The sequence below is a fragment of the Coregonus clupeaformis genome, chromosome 13 (genome assembly GCF_020615455.1).
Source record: "Coregonus clupeaformis isolate EN_2021a chromosome 13, ASM2061545v1, whole genome shotgun sequence".
NCBI classification, from domain to species: Eukaryota; Metazoa; Chordata; class Actinopteri; order Salmoniformes; family Salmonidae; genus Coregonus; species Coregonus clupeaformis.
In genome coordinates this window covers 12,897,659-12,918,418 of record NC_059204.1, presented here as the reverse complement: position 1 = coordinate 12,918,418, position 20,760 = coordinate 12,897,659, and the positions used below count along the sequence as shown (strand labels likewise).

The following is a 20,760-nucleotide window of genomic DNA, read 5'->3' as shown; positions in this document are numbered from 1 at the left end:
CAAATAGTACTCGTTTTTTAAAGCTCTTTATCAATGTTAAACGTGGTGGTGGATCTACCTACATGGTGTTTAACAATGAAGACAAGTGTGTACTAGAAAACAAACGTGAACTATAAATTGTCAAGTGTGTACTAGAAATCCACCCACACAAAGCACCCCCATTGCATCTCTGTTTTCCATCAATGCTTTGCCCACTTTTTGGCATTTCAAAACAAAATGTCTCTTATGACTTGCATCCTGGCACCATGTAGGTTTAATGTGCTATTAGTGGTATATGTTGTCAAACCCAGTGGCGGCTCCTGAAAAAATTCTCAGGAGGGGCAATTTTTCTGATGATTTAGGTGACCTACACACATTTAAAAAAAGATATGTCCAGCAACAACATGAAGACAGGGGCAGCATATAAGTCAATACCAGAAGCATTTATTGACTGATCTCAAAAGTGTTGGCTTACCAGGGTTGGTGGAGCCCTCAGTTTCATCTTTGCCTCGCAAAGCTAACTCAAACACTCCGCAAAACTTCACACACTGGATTAGCCGGCTGAGGATGTGGCGGTTCTTGCTAATGTCGTAGTAAATATATTTGTTATAGTGAATATGGAATATGATATGTTGAGTAAAATGTTGTGCTAAGATCTATTTAGGTCAGGAGCTGGTTATAAGTTCTGTTCCTATCCAATAACAATGGACAAAAGGGTCCTATCTTGTCAGCCTTGTCAGCAGGTGGCCAAGGACAACACCCACGCCATAGGCCTCTCAGTTCTTCCAACTCACGAGTTCTTGCTCTGAGGACACACACACACACAAACACACACACACACACATCATCACTGTTAAACACACACACACACACACACACATCATCACTGTTAAACACACACACACACACAAAAATCCCCTCTCTTAGGCTGAACATTTGAAGACAGAGAACCCGACTCAGAGCCAATGCAACAGTGACAGTAGCCTGCAGGGGACCTCGCCCAACTCATCAGGACCAATCAGAAGATCAGAACTACTAGATTGAACCTACTTCATTTATTGCATAAAATGTCTGCACACAATGTTTCGGGGCTCTCTTCAGATAATAATAATAATAATAATAATAATAATAATAATATGCCATTTAGCAGACGCTTTTATCCAAAGCGACTTACAGTCATGCGTGCATACATTTTTGTGTATGGGTGGTCCCGGGGATCGAACCCACTACCTTGGCGTTACAAGCACCATGCTCTACCAGCTGAGCTACAGAAAGTGGATACTCATGGATGCGCATTGCAATTGTAAAATGTCAACACAATTGGAGACACCACGTCATTTTTGGAGACATGTTATTGACAGTAAACTATTGTAGATGCGACTGCTAACTAACTAAAACATTTTAGCTGGCTAGCTAATCATCTTAGCTAAATGTGGGGCAAACAATTCAGTTATTTACCGTTAATTTGAGGGATTGGGGTGAAAGAAATCGAGTTACATAGTGATACTTTACGATATACTGTATTGACAATATCGCAATATTTTAGCGCTAGTTGGCTGTACCTGCACCAAAACACCATTATTGTTCCTTCATAGCTTGTTCTCAATCTTTTCACATTGGGAGACAATTTGTTTTCAGCACTTTTATTTCCATGACTGATCAAAACTCGTTCTCATGGCTTTCTGATCCCTCTGCAACAGACATATAGTGCGCAATAAAATCACAGTATCGAATCGCAATACGTATAGAATCATGAGACTCGCAATGCTGATGCATATATCTTATCGTGAGGTTCCTGGCAATTCCCAGCCCAAGTTCATTTGCCACAACAAATCTCTTCGCTAGCAAACGCGATGTCTTCTCCAAAACGGCAATGTGTCTCCAGCAATGTTTACTTTTTTGACGTTCTATGGCATCTCCACTTTCCAAGCATATATGACCACATGTAATATTTTGGTAAGTGATGCAAATAGTGAACTATGTAGGGCCAGGATGTAAAATATATGTAGCTGCAGCAATTTCTCTTATCTGATATGGTAAGTAATGGGGCTTAATTTATAGCTCCCTAAGAGTTTGACGAACGGGTCCGTGAACGCGATTCCAGATATATTTACCTCTGAATAAACTGCCTTTATTACACCATATCCACATCCAGTAAACTTGTGATTATCAACACTAACCTCATCGTTGTGGCGGCGGACAGCTAGCCTGTATCCCTCGTCATCCAGTTGAGTGAGTGGCAATGTCTTTTTTCGTTCGTACCAATTTTTGGAAAATCCTCGGGTGTAGGACTTTCCGCCTTTAGTAGAAACCTGTTGAATTATTAAATTTGGTCTGGGAGGTCCTAATTGTTTCGTTGCCAATTTATCTTCATTTGTTCGCCGACAAAAAGGAACTTCTTTCAAACAATCGTTCATGGTTACGTAACGTATGACGAAAGCGCGTAAGTGCAAGCCCACAGACACCCATTGAGATTGTATTGAAGGCTCTGAAATTTGAAAAAAATAGATTTTACATGGGAGTCTATGACAGAAGTTCTGGGCGATTTTCAATCTGACTGAAATCGCCCCAAAAGGGGGTGGAGCCATTTGAAGCACGACTTTAGCCTGATTCGACATTTAGTGGCAGTGTGGCACTGTGGCAGATCAGACGTATAGATTACAACACTGATAACTACTGTTGCCGTGATATAATTGATTAGAAAAAAAATCCCTTCCTTTTCCCGTTTGGCAGTGCGTCGCCCATATCGCCCTATTGAACAGGCCGTCCCTGGTCAAACCACTAGTGAAAAATGGCCACTGATCATGTAGAAAGCCAAAGAACCCTAAATCCTTATCAAAAAAATAAAAAATCTAAAATGTATGTAAGCGTTAGATTGGTAGAGTTGTCAAAGTGGTGGTCTGTATTTTACTCTCTCTAAACAGAGGTGTGTGTGTGTGTGTCCATAGTGTTTGTGAGCACAGGGTGCTCTGGTGAGCCCCTAAGCATTCCACACGTACACAGTGTCAGTGGTGACAGCGTGGTGGACACACACACCGCTTGCAGACACATACTAACACGAAGACAGGATAGCACATGCACACCACACACAGGCACACACGCACGCACACACACAAAGAAACACAACATAAACATACTCTTCCCTCTCTCTGCAGTGCCCCCTCAGATTGTGGTTCGGCCACGGGACCAGATCACAGCCCAGGGTCGCACCGTAACCTTCCTCTGTGGCACAAAGGGCAACCCTCCACCTGCCGTGTTCTGGCAGAAAGAAGGCAGCCAGGTAAGACACACACCATGGAACACAGTTGTTCTGTATACACCAATATGATCACTTCACTGTTCAGTCAGCATGGTTCTGCCACAAAATGGCTGCCATGCCAACAGCAGGCCATTGGTCGAAAAGCAGTAATTGATGAAACAGGACAAAGGAGGCTGACATGAATTGTGCAGAGCAACAGACGGGCTACAGTTAGTCAACTGACAGTCCAGTACAACATTGGTGACCCATTAAAGCTTATAATATAAACTCCAACGCGAAAGGTACTGTTTACTTGATCATGTCAGCACGATGTAACAGCAGTTTAGAGCATTTTTCGTCCTCTCCCCCAGTCCACTTAAACTTTTCTTCTTTATTTCCCATGGGCTTCACCCGAGTACCCCCTAGTGGCTGGAATAATACTGTATTAAGCCCCTTACAGCACCGGTATCACCAGCAGTACATTTCCTGTTAATTCCCATAACTTCTAATCTACGTTTGTTTGGTTATGGTAATTTCTGTTAATTCATTCAGTATATTATTATTACAGTCTTACTGTTGTCATTGTAGGAGTGGACACGTTGTTTGCAGAGCGCACAACCTAGGCTACACTATTTAATTCAATTTACAAGTTGTCAATTTATTCATTGTCTTTTGTTTGGAGCGCTCCTGTCAATCTTGAGTAAGGACACGCATTTGATTACGCATAGAACTAGGCCTATTCTACCTGGCCTGCGTGCAAATGTAGGCCTATACATGTGCCCATTTGGGGATCTGATACTATTTCTGATTGTCTTAACTCACCATCACTGTGGAGCTTCTCAGTCTTTTTTCACAATCATTGAGAATGTCAATAATTCCTCAACATAGCCTATTTGAAAAATCTTTCCATTACTCTCCCATTCGAATACCATAAAAAAATGTCATAAAATAGGCCTACCTGATTACTTTTTATCCATTGCGCAAGTAGCCTACAGTTGTATCTGTCTGTCCGGAGCTCACTGGCACATGAAACTCTGAGGGCCCAAAATATTTTATACAATGTTGCAAGTTTGCTAGCACAAGCTTCTGGCTGACCAAGTTAATGGTTGATACAATGTTTCAAGTTCCTTGCAGACAGGCCATGCGTAGCCAATGTGGTTTATAGGATATTTATTTTTATCAGGATTTTTTCTACCTGCGGGTTGCAATGTTTTTATTTGTTGGCTTTATGTAGGCTATTTTTAAATATTGGCAATGGCAATAGAAGTTACTTTTAGATTTGTATAATTTTCATCTAGATAGTTTTGATTAACCACATGACATTGATTTTGAGATAGGAATACCTTATTATAAATAAATAAAACCATTCCGTGAAAATGTGCATATGAAAATCATAACTGGCACACAGATCAGTAGAAATGTTACGATAACTTGGCACTCCAAATGGAAAAGGTTGCCGACCACTGGTGTAGCCTATTACTGGGAACTTCAGGAGTTTTAAAGGCGAAGGCCAGCAGCAGCGGGCAGGAGGAGGATCGGGAACAAGTTTTTTTCTTCTGGTTAGGCTATATTGATCTCTGGCTCCCTCTTTAGTAATTTGTGTGTCTTTAATTTTTAATCTCAGTGCTTAAAGCATCAGACAAGCTCAGTAGCCTACATATAGTTGATTTTATTCAAACATAGGGTGTGTCTCTATATGGAAAGATACACGCTTTAAAATTTAGACCAATCGAAAGAACAGACGACTCTCGGTTGACTAAGATGGCTCCTACCCAGCTCTGATAAGAACAAACACACATGCACACACACACAGAACAATGCACACACACACAAACACATGTACAAACATGCACACACGCACACGTGCTCAAGCGCAAACACTTTTTGAGGCAGAGTGGGAGGTGAACCCTGGTGTTAGTCTGTGGTGTAATGTGCAATCCTCTGGATATACTTCTCATTTTAGAGCAGATCTCACCAGGAGTATATAGGCAACATAGGCAAAATATGTGTGTATGTGTCTCCGTGCGTGTCACTGTGAGAATCCAGAGAGCTTTGTGAAGCATAACAGTCTGCAGCAACATGCTGAAAGGCCTGGTGGGAGTGTGTGCGTGGGAGCCTGTAGCACCGCTCTCAGGGACAGAAGGGGGGGGTGATGGAGAGAGAGAGCGATATGAAGAGAGCGAAGGTGGATAGCAAGAGAGAGCGGTTGCTATAGTGGGTAGAGGGAAAGGTTGAAACAGAAAAGGGAAGAGGAATGGATAGATGGTAATGAGAAAGAAAGAGGGGAGAGGAATGAGAAGTTGATGAAGTAGAGAGCGAAGGATTGTATGTTGGAGTAGGAGGTGCAGAGAGAGAGAGAGAGAGAGAGAACCCATTTGTAGCCCTGCCAGGGCTGTGTTAGATAACATCAAACTGCCTGGCTCTAAATAGCACAACAGAGGGCTTCTCTTTGGTTTAACAGACTGAGGAGGGAAATTATTCCTCTATCCCTCTGTGCCCCTCTCCTCCCTCTTTCCCTACATCTAGCTCTCCCTCTGTGCCCCTCTGTCCCCATCTTCTTCCTCTATCCCTCTGTGCCCCTCTCCTCCCTCTTTCCCTCCCTCTAGCTCTCCCTCTGTGCCCCTCTCCTCCCTCTTTCCCTCCCTCTAGCTCTCCCTCTGTGCCCCTCTCCTCCCTCTTTCCCTCCCTCTAGCTCTCCCTCTGTGCCCCTCTCCTCCCTCTTTCCCTCCCTCTAGCTCTCCCTCTGTGCCCCTCTGTCCCCATCTTCTTCCTCTATCCCTCTGTGCCTGTCTCCTCCCTCTCTCTATCCATAAGCGCCACTGTGGCCCTCTCCCTTTCTCCCTCTTTCTCTGCCTCTCACACACACACGATTATCCTTTCATCTTTTACCTCTAGCCATGGGCTATCCACCAACCAGCTTTAAGCCTCTTAGAGGACAGAGTCAAAGAGCACCGCACCCCTGGAACCCCCCAAAATATACACATACACATTGGAGGCGACGAAAACCACACACACACATACAGTGGGGAAAAAAAGTATTTAGTAAGCCACCAATTGTGCAAGTTCTCCCACTTAAAAAGATGAGAGGCCTGTAATTTTCATCATAGGTACACGTCAACTATGACAGACAAAATGAGAATTTTTTTCTCCAGAAAATCACATTGTATGATTTTTTATGAATTTATTTGCAAATTATGGTGGAAAATAAGTATTTGGTCAATAACAAAAGTTTCTCAATACTTTGTTATATACCCTTTGTTGGCAATGACACAGGTCAAACGTTTTCTGTAAGTCTTCACAAGGTTTTCACACACTGTTGCTGGTATTTTGGCCCATTCCTCCATGCAGATCTCCTCTAGAGCAGTGATGTTTTGGGGCTGTCGCTGGGCAACACAGACTTTCAACTCCCTCCAAAGATTTTCTATGGGGTTGAGATCTGGAGACTGGCTAGGCCACTCCAGGACCTTGAAATGCTTCTTACGAAGCCACTCCTTCGTTGCCCGGGCGGTGTGTTTGGGATCATTGTCATGCTGAAAGACCCAGCCACGTTTCATCTTCAATGCCCTTGCTGATGGAAGGAGGTTTTCACTCAAAATTTCACGATACATGGCCCCATTCATTCTTTCCTTTACACGGATCAGTCGTCCTGGTCCCTTTGCAGAAAAACTGCCCCAAAGCATGATGTTTCCACACCCATGCTTCACAGTAGGTATGGTGTTCTTTGGATGCAACTCAGCATTCTTTGTCCTCCAAACATGATGAGTTGAGTTTTTACCAAAAAGTTATATTTTGGTTTCATCTGACCATATGACATTCTCCCAATCCTCTTCTGGATCATCCAAATGCACTCTAGCAAACTTCAGATGGGCCTGGACATGTACTGGCTTAAGCAGGGGGACACGTCTGGCACTGCAGGATTTGAGTCCCTGGCGGCGTAGTGTGTTACTGATGGTAGGCTTTGTTACTTTGGTCCCAGCTCTCTGCAGGTCATTCACTAGGTCCCCCCGTGTGGTTCTGGGATTTTTGCTCACCGTTCTTGTGATCATTTTGACCCTACGGGGTGAGATCTTGCGTGGAGCCCCAGATCGAGGGAGATTATCAGTGGTCTTGTATGTCTTCCATATCCTAATAATTGCTCCCACAGTTGATTTCTTCAAACCAAGCTGCTTACCTATTGCAGATTCAGTCTTCCCAGCCTGGTGCAGGTCTACAATTTTGTTTCTGGTGTCCTTTGACAGCTCTTTGGTCTTGGCCATAGTGGAGTTTGGAGTGTGACTGTTTGAGGTTGTGGACAGGTGTCTTTTGTACTGATAACAAGTTCAAACAGGTGCCATTAATACAGGTAACGAGTGGAGGACAGAGGAGCCTCTTAAAGAAGAAGTTACAGGTCTGTGAGAGCCAGAAATCTTGCTTGTTTGTAGGTGACCAAATACTTATTTTCCACCATAATTTGCAAATAAATTCATAAAAAATCCTACAATGTGATTTTCTGGATTTTGTCTGTCATAGTTGACGTGTACCTATGATGAAAATTACAGGCCTCTCTCATCTTTTTAAGTGGGAGAACTTGCACAATTGGTGGCTGACTAAATACTTTTTTTCCCCACTGTACATACACTGCATGCATTTAGCAAACACAGACATGCATGCACACACTCTCTCTCTCTCTCTCTCTCGCTCGCTCTCTTTCATGTGGCCCTTCAGATGGCAGAATTATCTTAACTGTACCCATTGCTTTCCACTTTCAAAATTCCACTCGCAAAATAGTATTCGTTTTAACACAGCCAATTTCTATCATGGTAGTCAGTTGAGAACCAAATTACGGTCAAAATAATGTGGTGTTATGATATGCTTTACCTGTTGTGTGACATGTTGTTGTGAAGTTTTATCCCCCCTCTGCTGACTTGTTTCAGCCTACCTGTTATGTGACGGGGTGTTGTGTCATTTCCTGCCTCCCCAGATCCTGCTGTTCCCCATCCAGGAAGCTGCCCAGTCGGGCCGGTTCTCTGTGTCTCTGAGCGGGGAGCTGACCATCACAGACGTCCACAGTGAGGACTCGGGATACTACATCTGTCAGGCCATCTCTGTAGCTGGGAGCATCCTCACCAAGGCCCTGCTGGAGGTCGAGAGTGGTGAGTGTCTGTGGGAGGAACACAAACTCTAGAGGTCTTCACAGATCCACCTATACCCGAGACCCGATCCAGGACCCGAGCGGGTCCGGATCCAGAATTCTAAATAATGTCACGGGTCTGAGTCTGATCTAATATGATTGTCATGGGGGTCGGGTATGTGTAATTTTAACTGACTTGTCTGCAAGGGCCCGTACAGATCCGAACAAGACTGCTGCAGTAGAGAGAGAGAGAGACATTTTATCATTTATGCTGCTGCTCTTGCTTTTCACGAGAGTGGAGCATGGCGCGTGTAGCTTGTTGTTGGCCAATCATAAGTCATCAAAGTGGCAATAGGCTACAGTCATAGAGCCTCGCTCCATGTGTGGCAAAAGTTAGGAGATATCTAATCAATGAAAGATGGCTATAATGACCAAGAGCCAACAGGTTGGCGAGATGCAACTTAATATTCTGAATAGAGTTGTTGTTATTTGTAACTGTAGGATGAGAAAGCGCATGCACTGCAGCCTCTGTTAGCCTAGCTAGCTAACGTTAGCTAGCTTAACTAGCTTCTCTCGGTTTGATGCAGTCAAGACAGGTACTAAGTAATCCGCTTCTCCCGGTTTGATGCAGTCAAGACAGGTACTACATAATCATATTTGATGATAAATAGCCTAGCTATGGCAGCTATTAGTCTACTATAGCGCAAGTCGGCTTGGTTGGTTGCTGTCTCTCCCTCCCTCCTCCCCATGTCACTCACTCACAGTGCGGCCCCTCCCCCGCCTGCTAGAGCGGAACCTCTCTCCCTCCTCTCGTGCTTTATCCGCTCTGGTTAATAAAGTAGCTTAAAAAAGTACCTTTCTGTTGCTTTCCTCACTCGGATCGGACCGGGTCTGGATCCAGCCAGGTCTATACAGAAGGGTCTAGTTGTCCTCGGGTCCGTTTGGAACGGGTCTCTATATTTAAAAAATGTATTTATGCATATCGGGTCCGGGTGGGAAAACACCAAATCCATTTCGTAACTGATCCAACTTTTTGGACCCGTGAAGACCTCTAACACAGTAACACACACACTCACAAATCTGTCGTATACAGTGAGCTCCAAAAGTATTCGGACAGTGACAAAACATTATTTTGGGGGGGGGGCTCTGTACTCCAGCATTTTAGATTTGAAATGATACAATGACTATGAGGTTAAAGTGCAGATGTGGATGCTACCATGAATCCTGATCCTGAATGAATCGTGAATAATGATGAGTGAGAAAGTTACAGACACACAAATATCATACCCCCTCCAAAAAATGCTATCCTCCCCTGTTATTGTAATGGTGAGAGGTTAGCATGTGTTTGGGGTATGTGCGTCATTATTCACGATTCATTCAGGACCATCCGTAATCATGCTAGCATCCACATATACTTATTTACAATAAAAGTTATTCCAAAATGACACAATGCGTCATTTACCAGTCACAAGCTTGATATAATCATTGCGTGCTAGGACTATTGGACCAAATACTAAACTTTTGACTACTTTAATTGAATTTGTCCCAATACTTTTTGTCCACTAAAATGGGGGGACTATGTACAAAAAGTGCTGTAATTTCTATACGGTTCACCTGATATGGATGAAAATACCCTCAAATTAAAGCGGACAGTCTGCCCTTTAACCTCATAGTTATTGTATCATTTCAAATCCAAATTGCTGGAGTACAGAGCCAAAACAAAACAAAAAATGTCACTGTCCCAATATTTTTGGAGCTCACTGTATTCCGCAATTATGCAATCAAATTATTTGCAAGGGCTTGCAAATTTGACCAATCAATGCACTATTTCCGCATAAAACAGTGAAATCAAGTGCGAGTGTTAGTAGGGGTGCTGTGGGATCATTTAAGATACTCTTTGAAGAGGTAGGGTTGTGTTTTCAGAAGATGGGCAGGGACTTTGCTGTCCTAGCTTCAGGGGGAAGCTGGTTCCACCATTGGGGTGCCAGGACAGAGAAGAGTTTTGACTGGGCTGAGCGGGAGCTGCCCTCCAATAGGGGTGGGAGGGCCAAGAGACCAGTGTTGGCAAATCATCTCAATATTATCACATAAAACTGACCCATCACCGCAGTACAAAAAGAGGGCTCAAAATTTCAACCAATCACTGCACATTTACCGCATAATATGGTTCAATCAAGCCACACGTCAACAAACTTTTTCCCTCGTCAGTGCATTTTCAGGACAAATTGGCAGTGGTGTAAAGTACTTAAGTAAAAATACTTTAAAGTACTACTTACAGTTGAAGTCGGAAGTTTACATACACCTTAGCCAAATACATTTAAACTCAGTTTTTCACAATTCCTGACATTTAATCCTAGTAAAAATTCCCTGTCTTAGGTCAGTTAGGATCACCACTTTATTTTAGGAATGTGAAATGTCAGAATAATAGTAGAGAGATTGATTTATTTCAGCTTTTATTTCTTTCATCACATTCCCAGTGGGTCAGAAGTTTACATACACTCAATTACTATTTGGTAGCATTGCCTTTAAATTGTTTAACTTGGGTCAAATGTTTTGGGTAGCCTTCCACAAGCTTCCCACAATAAGTTGGGTGAATTTTGGCCCATTCCTCCTGACATAGCTGGTGTAACTGAGTCAGGTTTGTAGGCCTCCTTGCTCGCACACGCTTTTTCAGTTCTGCCCACACATTTTCTATAGGATTGAGGTCAGGGCTTTGTGATGGCCACTCCAATACCTTGGAAGACCCATTTGTGACCAAGCTTTAACTTCCTGACTGATGTCTTGAGATGTTGCTTCAATATATCAACATAATTTCCCTTCCTCATGATGCCATCTATTTTGTGAAGTGCGCCAGTCCCTCCTGCAGCAAAGCACCCCCACAGCATGATGCTGCCACCCCCATGCTTCACGGTTGGGATGGTGTTCTTCGGCTTGCAAGCAACCCCCTTTTTCCTCCAAACATAGCGATGGTCATTATGGCCAAACAGTTCTATTTTTCTTTATCAGACCAGAGGACATTTCTCCAAAAAGTACGATCTTTGTCCCCATGTGCAGTTGCAAACCGTAGTCTGGCTTTTTTAATGGCGGTTTTGGAGCAGTGGCTTCTTCCTTGCTGAGTAGCCTTTCAGGTTATGTCGATATAGGACTCGTGTTACTGTGGATATAGATACTTTTGTACCTGTTTCCTCTAGCATCTTCACAAGGTCCTTTGCTGTTGTTCTGGGATTGATTTGCAGTTTTCGCACCAAAGTACATTCATCTCTAGGAGACAGAACGCGTCTCCTTCCTGAGCGGTATGACGGCCGCGTGGTCCCACGGTGTTTATACTTGCATACTATTGTTTGTACAGATGAACGTCGTACATTCAGGCATTTGGAAATGGCTCCCAAGGATGAACCAGACTTGTGGAGCTCTACAATTATTTTTCTGAGGTCTTTGCTGATTTCTTTTGATTTTCCCATGATGTCAAGCAAAGAGGCACTGAGTTTGAAGGTAGGCCTTGAAATACATCCACAGTTACACGTCCAATTGACTCAAATGATGTCAATTAGCCTATCAGAAGCTTCTAAAGCCATGACATCATTTTCTGGAATTTTCCAAGCTGTTTAAAGGCACAGTCAACTTAGTGTATGTAAACTTCTGACCCACTGAAATTGTGATACAATGAATTATAAGTGAAATAATCTGTCTGTAAACAATTGTTGGAAAATGTACGTGTCATGCACAAAGTAGATGTCCTAACCGACTTGCCAAAACTATAGTTTGTTAAAAAGAAATGTGTGGAGTGGTTGAAAAACGAGTTTTAATAACTCCAACCTAAGTGTATGTAAACTTCCGACTTCAACTGTAAGTAGTTTTTTGGGGTATCTGTACATTACTTTACTATTTATATTTACTTCACTACATTCCTAAAGAAAATAATGTACTTTTTACACCATACATTTTCCCTGACACCAAAAAGTACTTGTTACATTTTGACAGGAAAATGGTCCAATTCACACACTTATCAAGAGAACATCCCTGGTCATGCCTACTGCCTCTGATCTGGTGGACTCACTAAACACTAATGCTTCATTTGTAAATTATGTCTGAGTGTTGGAGTGTGCCCCTGACTATCCGTAAAAAATAAAAAATGTAATGGTGTTGTCTGGTTTGCTTAAAATAAGGATTTTGGAATTGGTTTATACTATATACATTTTAGCAATTCCATTTACTTTTAATACTTAAGTATATTTAAAACCAAATACTTTACAATTTTACTCTAGTAGTATTTTACTGGGTGACTTTCACTTTTACTTGAGTCATTTTCTATTAAGGTATCTTTACATTTACTCAAGTATGACAATTGAGTACTTACCAGTAAACTGTCAGAATGTTGGTATCTTTCAAGGATTTTCTGTAATCTATAACGAAACATCTAGTGGCCCTTTTGGGTACTTTAGATTATTACAGGTGTCTGTAATTAGCTCTGGCCCTCTGTGTGGCCTTATAAATGTAAAATATATGACATAATTAAATAAGATAATTTTTAAATAAAAAATTGACTGACAAACCTGTAAAGCATTATCCTAAATATAACCATCAACTTAGTGAATACCATTGGTGTTTAATATGAGGGTTTCAGCATAATATCCTTTATTAAAAAAATTACACACTTATTTATTTGACTATGTCAATATGTCTTTGTTGTAAATGTTTTGGTGACAGTATATTGTATAGGTGTTCATACAGACAAGTCTGGGACAGACACACACACACACACACACGCTAAACACACACACACAAATCAGGAAATCATGGCATGTTTAAATCTCCCACCTGCCTGAACATTGTCGTTAAACAATGGATTCCCACAGTTCCATAAAGTCATGACTAGATATCCAAAATATTTGTTTGCACCGTCACAGCCTCAGAGTGTGTGTGTGTGTGTGTTTGTTTGTTTGTGTGTATGTGTGTTTGTGTGTGTGTGTGTGTGTGTCAGAGGCTGGTGGGAGGAGCTATTGGAGGGCTCATTGTAATGGCTGGAATGGAATTTATGGAATGGAGTCAAATGTGGTTTCCATATGTTTGATGTGTTTGATACCGTTCCATTAATACCATTCCAGCCATTACAATGAGCCCATCCTCCTATAGCTCCTCCCACCAGCCTCCACTGGTGTGTGTGTGTGTGTGTGCGTGCGTGTGCTTCTGCATGCATGCCTGTGTGAGTGTGTGTGTACCAGTATGTGTGTGTGTGAAAGCTAATCTGTAAGGACAGAAACCTAGCATGTTTCCCTGGAGTTAGTTGATTACCCCCTAGGGCTCACTATCACACACACAGCCAGCTTCAATTAACCAATCTCTTAAACCCAACACAGCGCCTTCCTCGTACAAACCCACATTCATATCCCATTACCATCTAACTCTTCGAATGCATCCTAAATGGCACTCTATTCCCTTTATAGTGCACTACATTTGACCAGAGGTCAAAAGTAGTGCACTATAAAGGGAAAAAGGTGCCATTTGGGAAGCAAACTATTTCCGACTACCTCATCACCATGTTTTATGCTGACATATTTAATGGACTGCTGTTTTAGCCAATGGACTACCCTCCCCCCGGCCGACCTACACCCATCATCACTCCCTTCACAACTGTTTAAACCCAAATAAATTAAAAAGTCTTAAAAAGCCATCCCAAATTAAAAATTGTCGCCCCCTCAGTCCCCCAAATGAACAACCAGCAGGAGGTAACACGAGACGTAATCAAAAAGGACAAGTCGGAATGGTGCTATGCAAATGAACCTCGCCGGGAACACATGCTCCCCTCGTCCCGCCAAGTAAGGAAGGGGATAAACTGTTGTTTAGATGCATCTGTGCTCCATGTCTGCCTCAAAGCACTGTACCGTAGCTAGCATATCTCAGCCTAGCATACAGACAACAATGTGCGTGTACATTATGGTTACAGCTCAATGCTAAATATTAGTTTCTCATTTTCCCTTTGTCATAGTTCAGGCATGGTGTTTGAGTTCATAAACCAACAATATCACTAGCTATCAGCAAAAAATGAATTTCTTGGTCCTGTTGAAATATATTTGTCTCTTGATGATACAGTAAGACTGTAGATTTGATATATATTTTGAGGTACATTTTGTGTTAATGATTTGCTTTGGCAACATTGGCTGGGGTACAATCACACAAAACAAACACAATTTTAAAAACTTTAATAAATGAAATAAGACAATTTTAATGAGCAGACTTCATGTCAATACACTAGACTACACACTGAAAGTGAGGGACAGTGGTACTTAAGTGACCGTTAAAGTTTAAACTGAATGTTACTCTGTAAGATGTCAGCACACACACAGTGATGTTTTCATGATGGGGCACACACAGAAGTACAGAGTTGGCATAGACAGATCCAAATATGTCCATTGGCTTGCCTCTGTTTGCAGGGTATGGTGGTTTAGTGAGTCTATAGCCAGGGCCCGTGCTTCACTACAGGGTGGACAGTCTATGGAGGGATGGGATTTAGTGGCAAGGAGTACACTATTGATGTAAACTGCATACTGTACTACTTACGTTCTATATTGCTTAATAAGAGTCAATGCAGAGAGTGCCAATGCACTTAAAACCGTAATTATACTGTTTATCTGAATATGTAGTGGACATTGTTCACTATTCAGGCAAAGGCACACACATAAACACTCAAGCACACAAACACTCCACTCCTCCATCCCATATTTCAGCCTCTAGTAGATCGACATGTATCCACTTATGCCACATGGCTATTTAGCACAAAGCAAATCCACTTAGTATGTGATGTGGCTAATGCAGAAATTGAGTCCACAACCCTGGTGGTATGTTGTGAAAGATTATGTTTCCTTTCCAACATGTTTTTTTCATAAAAGTGATACATTGGAGAGGGAATGGTAAATGCCAAAGTAATTGACTTGTCAGTGACTTATTCATGGTCCTCCGCCTCCTTCACGCCGCTCGACACAAAAATAGTTTTCCAGGTCTACTCAAACAAATATTGAATTATTCAGCGCTACTTTGACGTTTTAAGCCATAACATTGCTGTCTAGTGGGAAAAAGCAATAGGAAGACGTTTTGGTAAATAAAGGCCTGCACTGGCAAAAGACCCCAGTCCAATAGGGTAACTCCTAAAAGTTGACATTGAAGGGACGACATTAACATATTTATACCCTAACCTTAAACGTGACTGCAATACACACAGTTTTACAAAAATAGACAGTGACAACTAGTATTAGCATTGAACTTTCCCTTTAACGTCTTCATTGAACTGATGTTTTATTTCTCATCTAAATTGTCTCTAGAGCAACGGAGAAAAACTAGATTGCCACACGCTCGAGCAAAAACGATCGATGTCATTGATTGGATGTGAAATGGGGCAGGAGCGGGGGTTTTGTGGAGTTGCTGAGAGCTGCGTTATTTTACAGCAGCGTGTTTTTACACAGCCGGACCTGCCGATAGCGATATACACTGGTTGAGCTGAAGAGTTATGTCCTAAATAGTGATGTGCAGTTCGCGAATGATTCGTTCCTTTTGAACGATACGCAACAGCTTTTCGGAATCTTAGCTATAAAAGCAGGGTTAGTTAGCTAGCTAGCTGAAAAAAGTCAATTGGAATCAGCTATTTGGCTGATAATGGTGACATACATTCCATGCGACAGTCTTATCTGTTCACGCTAACATTTTTACGTTTAGTATCAAATTGTTTTTAGGTATGAGGAAGTTTTTTTGATTAAGACGACATGGAACTATGTTAAAAATGACCAACCAAGCATATCCAAAATGTTTATAGAATGATACAAAAATAATACAGCCATTGTCGAGTTATGAGTAGCCGTGTGTATCTATGAGAAGTATGTAGCGAATGACAGAGCAGGGGGAGAATTTAGTGTGAGTCGTCAGGCTACTTATTAGCCTCACGGCAGTCAAACAATGCATTCTGAGTTCACAATCTAGTCCGGTTGCAGCTACAACTAGACCTCATTAGAAATAATCGTATTTGTAACAAATGTAAACATGTGCTTTAAACAATGTACAAGTCTCAGTCAAAATGATAGCTCCAATAAGCCCCCTATGGTGAACGAGAGGCTCGTACAATCATGACTCTTTCAAGTTTTCAGTTCATCATTCGCCCGGTAGGGGGTCCTGCGTGCTCTGGGCGTTACTGACTCAAATGAATGAAATTAGTCGAAAGATTAGTTATTTTGACTGAACGAGTAGAAAAGATCAGAGTCAGTTAAAAGAGCCGAACTTCCCATCACTAGTCCTAAAGCATGAAACACACCGAGAATCTCACTGCCGATAGGTACTTATCACAGTGGGAGGCCATTCCTTCTCTTGCTAGAATAAAAGCGGTACCGGCTGCGTGCTGACCCTGTAGCTATGAACCTGATGTTTTTACTTGTAGAATCGCAATGCTCATCAGTGGCCAACAACTTGACTTCGACCCAATCAGAGAGCAAGAACCCCCACGTGGGGAGCCAACAGGAGTGACAACAAAAATAAAAACATAGGGCATTTTCTCTGTACCTCCATGGTTAAATGTCATGAGCAAGCCACACTTCATATGCAATGTAGGCTATGGGATGGTAGCTAGCTAAGTGCACAGACGCAATGCACACAATACTAAATACTTTCTCCAAGCTAGCTAACCATTGTAGCTAGTATTGACATTATAATTAAATCACAATAGATTTGTTTCCATGAAACAGCTGCCTGTGTTAGATGCCGACTCGAGTTAGTGCAGTGTCCTTAGCCAGCTAGCTAAACATTTGGCTATGGGCTGGCGCTGGCAGTATGGGATTATGGAGAGTGAATTAAATAGTTTCTTCGTCATCTTGCTAGGTAGTTATCTAGCTGCCCTTACTAAAAAGGGTGCAGTTTTGAAACTGCAGTAAAGGTGCAGTAACTGCAGTCGACTGCGGTATTTTGGACGCAGTGATTGCAGATGAACTGCAGTTACACTGCAAAATTACTGTAGTAAAAAAACAGTGTTATTTTAGATGCAGTATTTGGAGCCTGCTGCAGTTATATTGCATTCTAACTACAGTTATACTACAGTGTACTGCAGTTATACTGCACTCTGACTGACATCTTTTTTCGTAAGGGTGTGGCTATCTGGCTAGTATCAACAAGGGCTTTCTACAAAATAGCTAACATTGGAATCTAGACCATAAACTAAGCAACACATATGGACATGCATTGCAAAACAACGCTACTGCCACCTTCTGGTTTGGAGTATTTTAACAAGGCTAAGTGGCTTACAGCTGCAAGGTCTTTGCTGTGTGAACACAAAAGAGATAGCACCTCTGAACAGAGTGTCGGCAGTGTAAGTACTGTCAGCAGGCAAACGTTTGACAATCCTACCAGTGTGTCTGAGCTATTACAGAATTAGAGATGGACTCCATGCTGCAAATGTTTAGGATACATTAAGAAGACATGCCATAACTGTTTATTACGATTAGTTGATGTATATTAGTTGTTTTATGATCTCTAAGACAGCTATCTCATGAATATATGGCAATGTGTTTGTATTCTGTAGCTGGTTGGTGAAGGATGGTCCTCCTATGGAATGCACTCAACTACACACTCTCTTAACGTATCTCTCTCTCTCTCCTTCCCTCCCCCACACAGCATCCTCTGACCGAGTCCCGCCCATCATCCGCCAAGGGCCGGCCAATCAAACGCTGGCGCTGGGCTCCACCGCCCATTTACAGTGCCACGTGATGGGCAACCCTCTGCCCAGCATCCAATGGGAGAAGGACGGCCAGAGGATCCTGGGAGACGAGCGTGTCAGCCTGATGGAGAACGGAATGTTCCAGATCACAAACCTGCAGGTACCTGAAAATAACTTACATAGAACGTTCCCAATAATTCTTAAGAATGTAGAAAGAATGTTCCCAATAATGCTCATGAACGTAGCTAGAATGTTCCCATTGATTCTCTTTCCCCCCTCCTTCGTAAATGCCATCACCCCCTGGATATTAGTATATGAAATTAAACACTTCACATTTCCTCTCAATGCACTCCAAGTCTCATCATGGCCAATCGTCTGAGCTAATTCTCCTAGGTGACACTAAGCAACCGCATGCAGTAACAACTGAGTGCTGTTTCTAATGCAATCCTATCAACTTCTCAGCCTTAATGGTATTTAGCTTAATTTAATTCACTGTATTATTATGACTCACTGCCAGTCACAGCAATAGGCATAGCAGTTTTGAGATGCCACGGCAAAGCAACCTATCGATTTGATATATTGATATTTACTCATTGAGCATCATACAGGTCATACTAGCTGTCCACTCTAAAACACAACTCAGCAATCTAATGCAATCTAATTGGGAGGCAGATATTAATATTGGAATATCATACTGGCAGAGTGGCTTTTTTATGGTTTATGGGTGATTTAGTGATTGGTGGTCGAGTTTCTGTGGCGTCATAAAGCTTAGCAGCGATGCATACTCGCCAAGGTAATGAGCGAGTGCAATCGTTAGTGGTGGCATACGCACGGATAATGATATCCATTCTACCAAGAGCCCTCTGGGGTTGCAGGCTGCACCTGCAGGTCACCGGAGTGTGTGGCGAGCTTCGGGGCCAGCTGACGTATTAATTAATTGATTGTTGGGCCCACAGTGATTAACGATCGCCATGACTTTAATTAAATCCTTGTAGGGGTATTGAGAGAGGGAGAGAGAGAGAAGTCAAGCATCTCAATGTACCAACACATTTTTCATGCACTCAAGATGTAGCAAACACTCTTTAGTACTTCCTCTACTGACTGTATTAGTGAATTTCTCACATCTCGACTAGATGGAGTGTACTTATGGGAAATTTTATATTTTTGAATCTTGAACACTATCTCTGCTTGTTTTTAATCGCTCTCCTTCCCTTTTATCCGGGAGGCTCATCTTCTAACTAAGGCAGAGAGGGGCACAGGAAGTTGATTTTTGGTGGAGGCAGGAGAGGAGAGAGTGGAGGGAGAAGAGAGGGCAGGGGACCCGACAGATGGTCTGTTTCTTCCTGTCTGGGACTGAAGAGAAGCCCATTACCCCGGGGGAGGGAGGGAGAGAGAGAGAGAGAGAGAATACAGAGTGCACTGGAGATTATATCAGAACAGCGAGGAAGGGGAGAACATAAGGAACTGATTCCATAAGTGCTTAGACATTTTGCTCCCGGTCGACTCTCGCCTCCTTCATACATTTTTAACAATCTGTTTAGCGCAGCACCCAAAGCTGCCAACCATGATTAATAGTTAGATGCCCGCCCGTTTACCCCTTCCCTCTCCGCCAATCACCAGTCACCAACATGGACCTGCCGCAACAGACAGCCACATCCTTGGCTGCCATACAGGTCCGTTCAGGGTCAGCCGGGCCTATAGGAAGAGAGAAGGAAGAGTGATGTACTGTTGGACTTGGAGTCACCTCTCCTGTCTCTCTTGGGGCTTTTAGACAGCGCACTTAGACTTGAGTAATGCCAACGCTACTGCAACTGGCTAGCCACACACACGGGTAGAGAGAAGTAGTGGATGGCATCCAAGCACCAACCACAGTGCATTATTTTTATTGCAATGTGTTGGCTTGCTGTGAGTTTTTGTAGTGTGCTTTGTATAATAATTAGCTTCGTTTTGAATAAGAGTGGTCTTAAATTAACCAAAAGGTCTGAAAACCTAGTCGTTAGTTTGAAATATGTGTGTGTGATTGTGTAGCCCACTAACCTGCAAGCGGGTGGCCGTGAGCTGTCACCACCATTAGATCCTTGTCTGGAAATTAAAGTCTCTACATCTTCCACTGTTGTAAGCAATTTCTAGCCCCCGTCTAGCTCTGAGCCTCCCAATGAATTTTTAATAGGCAGTTTTCTCCCTGACCCACTCTTACAGTCTCACACACACACACACGTGCACGCACACACACACACACAAACACACGCACGTGAGGCTATACACACACACACACAGTTTCCCTTGCTAGTAGCATGGCTATGCATCGCCAGCCCAGATTGCTGCTTACTGTTGAGTGCTCAGTATGAAGCACAGTCAGAGCCACAGAAGTATGAAGTGCTGTATGAGCCACAGAAGTTTGCAGACCCCCTCTGGTTACATATTCCACCACTTTTAAACCTCATGTTCATTATGCCCAGCACAATAACATTGTCTACATATGTGAACGGTCTGTCCTTTATCCTCCTTTAAACGTTGGGGTATGACAGTTGAACTAAGCTCATGAGGCATTTATAAGTGTTCTTTAAAAATCAATGGGTAAATACAAATAATTTATAAGTCCAAAAATGGATGTAGCAATTGCAGATTGCCCATTTAAACTCCCACACTGGTACCAAAGGATCAGGACCCATATTTATCAAGTCTCTCAGAGTAGGAGTGCTGATCTATTATCAGTTTTGCCTTTTAGATCTTAATGAATACAGT

The 20,760-nt window shown here is 42.5% G+C and overlaps 1 protein-coding gene across 5 annotated transcripts in view; it reads left to right on the top strand.

The window, feature by feature from the left end:
* LOC121579313 (roundabout homolog 3) overlaps positions 1-20,760 on the top strand; it is a 291,922-nt gene that overhangs the window by 241,672 nt on the left and 29,490 nt on the right. For all 5 annotated transcript variants that reach the window (XM_041893800.2, XM_041893798.2, XM_041893799.2 and 2 more), the window contains 3 exons: positions 3,135-3,259; positions 8,178-8,349; positions 17,973-18,175. In XM_041893800.2, the coding sequence (XP_041749734.1) occupies positions 3,135-3,259; positions 8,178-8,349; positions 17,973-18,175 (500 nt within the window). The remainder of the gene's footprint in view (positions 1-3,134; positions 3,260-8,177; positions 8,350-17,972; positions 18,176-20,760) is intronic.